At 41.7% G+C, this 6,000-nt stretch overlaps 1 protein-coding gene across 1 annotated transcript in view; it reads right to left on the minus strand.

Moving 5' to 3' along the window:
- The window catches only part of BLTP3A (bridge-like lipid transfer protein family member 3A), a 43,405-nt gene extending 39,036 nt beyond the window's left edge, over positions 1-4,369 (minus strand). Inside the window, exon 1 of the mRNA XM_053457862.1 lies at positions 4,294-4,369. Coding sequence (XP_053313837.1) covers positions 4,294-4,337 — 44 coding nt within the window. The 5' untranslated portion in view covers positions 4,338-4,369. The remainder of the gene's footprint in view (positions 1-4,293) is intronic.
- Positions 4,370-6,000: the final 1,631 nt, after the last annotated feature.

The raw sequence follows: 6,000 nt of genomic DNA on the forward strand, positions 1-6,000 counted from the left end.
ATTTGGGGCCAATCTTCCCAGAGGAGCAGACATTCGAAATAAAGCATGCCTTACAAACCACAGAAAAGAGACAAAAGGGTCTACCAAGTAAATGACATCAGGAGAGGGCAGATACTTGCCATTTATCCTAATCCCTTTTAGCTGGGTGAAACTTCTAACTTGTAAAGGCTGGAAAAACTGCCTAAGGTCAAAAAAAGCAATTTCCACAGAAAGGCTAAAACGCCAGAAAAAACTGCAGAAAAACGCCAAAACGCAGGTAAATGCAGTGGCAGTTTTCTTGGCAGTTTTCCTGGCGTTTTTCATCAAGAAAAAAACACCGGACAAAAACCCAAGTGGAAACCTAGCCGTAGTGCAGTTTGTAAATAAACAACATCTTTCCCTGGGACATATTTTAACCCCTTCAATCCCCTATAGACGTACCGGGACGTCCAAAAAACGCCCACAAAGAAACCCCTATGGACGTCCCGGTACGTCCAGCCCTTCGTGCAGCGTCAGGGACACATCCCTGCCGCTGCACGGGAGACCAGGCTGTCGTTTGACAGCCTGGACTCCCCACTGACAGCAGAAGCCGGTTTTGCCGGCTTTCTGCTGTCCGATCGCCCGTAACAGCTTCCGGCATGAAAGCCGGTAAGCTGTTACCGGTAAACTGCCCGATCGCGCGATCGCGCAGTTGCAAACGCGCGATCGGGCATTCCCTTCCGGGTTACGTCACTGCTGACGTAACCCGGAAGGTCATCGGAGGACAGGATATCCCCTGCGGGGATATCCTGCCCTCCGATGAGGCACAGAGACGCTACGATCTCTATGCAGGTCTGTGAGGACCTGCATAGAGATCACAGTGTGATCGGTGCAGGGGGATCGCGGGGAGGGGAGTGAGAGACCATCTCTCTCACTCCCCCTCCCGTCCTGTAACAGAAAAGCTGAAAAAAAAAAAAACGTTAGGCATTTAAAAAATAATATTAAATAAATCATTAAAATAATAATATAAATAATACTAAAAAAATTCTAATGTGAGCTGTGATGTCACTGTGACATCACTGGTATGTTCAGGAGGTCCCTAGGAGGACCTCTAACCATTAATGTGTAAAAAAAAAAATTTAAAAAATACAAAAAATTTAAAAAAAATTAAAAAAAAAAATATTTTAAAAAAATATATAAAAAAAGATAATAAAAAAAATTCTTAAAAAAACCTTACATCCCATTGCCCTAGCATAACATCTAGCCAGTATAACCCTCCTGCCCCCGTTCACAACCCCCAAACCCGTTAAGCCATAGGCATAAAAATTATACAAAATTGTACACCTTATAGTATGCTCCCTGGAGCTGGCAAATTCTGGAAAATCTATATAAATTAGGTATTTCTGAAATCAAGACACCTGAACTGATAAACTTGGAGGGGATTTTCCATCACTTTACCTAATTTTGTGAGGATTCAGAGGGAAAATGTAAAAAAAAATTAGTTTATTTTTCTAATCTTCGCTAGTTTTTACTAAATTTCTCATTCTAAATTTTCAGCTAATCATCCAACTATGGTATCAAACGAAAGCTCTATCTCTCCTTGAAAAAACAATATATAGTTTACATGGGTACACTATTCACAGGAAAAGAGAATCATCGCTAAACCGACATACCCCAAAAATGGCAAAATTGCTCTGGGCTTTGAGGTACCAAAAACCCCTGGGATTGAAGGGGTTAAAGCAGGCTACTATTGACCAAGGCTAGTCTAATATACCTGCCATCTACCACGCATTTTGTCACAGTATAAGTTTACAGCCCTTGGTACATGTACCAAACAACACCCCCACATCCAACATCTGCACCTTTTCACCAGTACAGTGATACCACCCATGCATTGGTTTGCCTGGTTGTTTGGGGCAGGGGGGCTAAAGGGCCACATTTGGGAAGTACGCTTTTTCCCCATTTTTACATCTGGTCATACTGTGCCAATGCCCATTTTGAGGCGTCTGAACTTGTCCACTCTAATTTACCCATCAAACCATTTTTTTCTTTTAATGTAGACACCCCTTGGGTATTTGAAATGCTAGTATTTTAACTCTTTCCATGCCAGGACTTATGAGAAGATACAGCACACATTTTAGCACTTGCTCATAACGTTTTTGGACTTTTTATGTTTTTTTATTTTTACATTATGTTGGAACTGGATGGTTCCCTTAATGGAGACATCACTGCATAATTATTTTTATATGTTGCCACTTTTTTTTTTAACTATTAGAATTTTTTTTTTTAGTTTAGAAAGCTGAGCTCCATTGACTTGCATGGTTGAATGCAGTACCTGTATTCAACCTGCAGGGGGTCTGGAGAGACCCTCTTGGAAACGAGTTTATTTTTCTTTAAAGCACACCGCAATTTTGCGAGAAGCAAAATCTCTCGCAGTGGTGCTTGGGACTGCTCTCCTTAGCGGTCACAATGCATCCTGGATGGATTTTCAGTGTCACTCAAAGCCTTGCTATCCAGACATTTCACCTCCTAAGCTCTCTTAAATCAGGTGTCTGCCGCAGACGTTGAGGCCCCAGGGAGAGGCCACACGGTGCCCCTGCTGCTGATCTCTGTGTTGCTGAGTGCCTCGACATTGAGGCATTACAGCAACATTGTTTAAGCGAATAAAGTAATCTTAAGCTTGGTAATGCCATGACGTGCCAGGCACATCATTGGTCGTTAACTGATTTCATGTGATGTGCCTGGTCGTTAAGGGGCTAAGCACCTTTCCCACCACATAGTAATGTGTGGTAAGAAACACAGTTGTGTTGGGATTAGACAGGGCATACCAGGATTGAGGTACTTGGTAGTGGACGTACTGATGGGCTAAGCAGTATTTCTTAAAACACTTCGTAAACTATTTCCCATGAACAGCTAACTTCGGGCTAACACCCCTGACACTCTAGCACCAAATGCTGACATACGCACGTGTGTTAACACTAATATATACAAAACAGCCTAACACCATATGGTGACACACAAACTAAGCAAGCATGCTAACACGCACTCTAACATTACACAGTAACATACGCACACGCTAACACCATATACTAACACATGCATACTCTTACAATGTACAGTAAAAAAGACACGCTAACAGCATACTCTCACACACACATGCTAACCATACAGCATCGCACTTACGCTACAATACACTCACGCATACATACACTCTCCAATACCATACACACATACTCTCCTATCATCAGTGTAGCCTGCCAACTCTCCCTCTCCTCAGTATCTCTTTTACCCAGAGCACAGCCATGTCTTTACTGCAGCTAGCACACTCCATGCAGGCTGCCATTCTACTAATGTAACGAGCATCACGTGGACCCGCTGCACATATCAGTTAGCAGGTACCTGGGTCACATTGTGTGATGGAATTCCCAGTATTTACACTTGTGGTTTTTTTAACCGCATCTGCAGAATGTATTTACTGGGTGTGTACAGATTAATTTCTTTTTTCCATGTACGTATTGGTCATTTCAGTAGGCACCTTAACATCTCTAATTATATGCTTGTAAGGGTGCACTTCTCATGTATGTGTGTGTGTGTGTGTGTGTGTGTGTGTGTGTGTGTGTGTGTATATATTTTATTACTGTAGAAAGTCAAACACTAGGCATCCTCCCCTTATCCTGTTCCTTTTCATGGACCAGTTCCCTCTGTTTACCGGGGTAGAATTCTAAAGCATATGACTTTTACCAATATTGGTATGCTGACAAAGGCTACCATCTATCTAGCAGTAACAAATCCAATGCAGCAAATCATTATTGCTTCGTTTCTTAAACATATTCCTATTTCTATACATCAAAAATAAGAAACAAACGTATCTAGGTAATTTCGTTTAACGAATCCTACCTATTGCGAGAAGCAAGGGGGAAAACGCGATTGAATTATTTTAACAGTGTGCATCATGCTTCCAGAACTTTGATTCTCATATACAATACCGGAAATTAAGAAAGGCAACCAGATTATATAGGTGGTTTAGAACTGTTAAATGTCTGTCCATGAATAAACAAAACAAAAACAAAATCTATCAATATAGACTGCTGCGGAATACGATGGTGCTATATGAAACAAATAATAATAATAATAATAATACCCCCCTGAACACTATCTATTCCAATATGGAATTTCATAAATATAATTAGTTCCCACCATGAAGCTGTAGTGGCAGCATACTATTGTAACTTTTTCATACAAAGCAGCATCAAACCGCATAAAATCCCTTATTAACAAGAATAGCATTCTAGCGATTATTCGATGATATAAAAATAACATAACTACGCCTGATACCTGGATAAATGCTTTAAAATTTGCCTCTTGATGATGCCAGCCATTCCTTTCCGAGATCTTTTAGATTATATCGCTTTCCCCTTCTAGTCCTCCACCTCTGTCCCGGCAGCCCCGCGGTAGCTCGTTCTACCATAGAGAAGAGTTAAGAACGGCGTCGTGGTACCATAGCAACGAAAAAGGCCTGGTAACTGCTAACTATGTAGGTGCGCTCACTGGTATGTATGGAGAAGCTTCTTCTGTAGATCTACACTCAGTTGCATAATATGTATTTGGACATATGCTACAAAAATTTAAGTTGTCATTGGTTTCAAAAATGTCGCTGTTCTACAACGGTCCGTAGCTGCATACTGATAAGAAGAATTCGTTTTATAATATTAAATCTACACTCAAACAAATGTGACATTTTAGATTTCCTTTGCTAGTCTTCAAAGTTTTGCAGATAAACATGTTATGTCACTAAACAGGAAAGGAGATAGTTAGCTCTATGTAGACCAGCAAACAGGTGGTAAAGAAAGTTATGAGGTGCTTCTACTAGCTATACAAACACAAGTAAATACTGGTATTAATGTCCCGCATTCTGGCTGTTGCTCAACCTCAAGCCACCATTTCAAATGAACTGTAATGCCCTGCTACCTAAACAGTACAGGGCAGCATGTAGTTGTGGGGATAGGTTTTCACTTTTTTCACCAACGCGTCTTAGTATTTTGTAGTATTCTTAGGATCTTTTTGTACAGGATATGTGTTACGGCAGAGAAATCTAAATTGTTCAGCCGCCTCTCCTGATTACGGAAATACCCCACATGCCTAGTTTTTTTGTGGTTTTCTGGACTTTACAGGGCACAAACGGGACCATGCGCGTTATAGATTCCAAACGTGAAATTTTCACATTTTGCTTTAGTAGCCCTATGTTTCATTTGGGGCTGCTTAGCACCCCCCTAATTATAAATACCCCCATAAATGTTTTCTGGACATTACAGGGCATAAGTTGTAACGTGCCGGCAAACTGGATCACGGTGTGTGCTAAGCCAATGCTATCTATGAAGCAGCTTAGCAGTCCCCCAGGAGAACATGTTCCCATAAAAGTATAGATTTTTGGAAAGCGGTCTACCAGAGTCTTTCACCAGGAGCATTTGGACCATTTTCATGCAACCATTTGGCCACCAATCACCGCCAAAGTCAGCCGTTGCTCTAATTTTGCGCACTTTTTTCACCAACACTTCTGTGTTGCTGAGGATTTTTGGCACAGGGTATGTGTTACGGCAGAGAAATCCAGCCTAAAGTGTACAGCCGTCTCTCCTGATTACGGAAATACCCCACATGCCTAGTTTTTTGTGGTTTTCTGGACATTACAGGGCACCCACCAACTAAACCCAAGAGAGGCAGAGCATCTGCAGTAACGGTAACACGATCGCTGTGATAACTCATCACAGCGATCGTGTGACATTACTGCCGGATGTGTGGCACTGGGGGACTGCCCCGGGTGCCGGGTGTGGGGCAGTCCCCCAGGGCTAACAACAGACCGGAGGGAATGCCTGATCGCATGATCGGGCATAGATCTGTAACAGTTTACCGGCATTCGTTCATTTCTTTTAGTAAATGTCCTTGAAAGTCTAGGGCATCTGTTTTCTTAGTTTTGTCTGCTAAATCTCCAATTTGTTTTTTAATCTTTATCGTGATGGCATTCATCTGTTTCGTAATGTCTTCTAA

Source organism: Spea bombifrons, chromosome 2, assembly GCF_027358695.1.
Source record: "Spea bombifrons isolate aSpeBom1 chromosome 2, aSpeBom1.2.pri, whole genome shotgun sequence".
NCBI lineage: Eukaryota > Metazoa > Chordata > Amphibia > Anura > Pelobatidae > Spea > Spea bombifrons.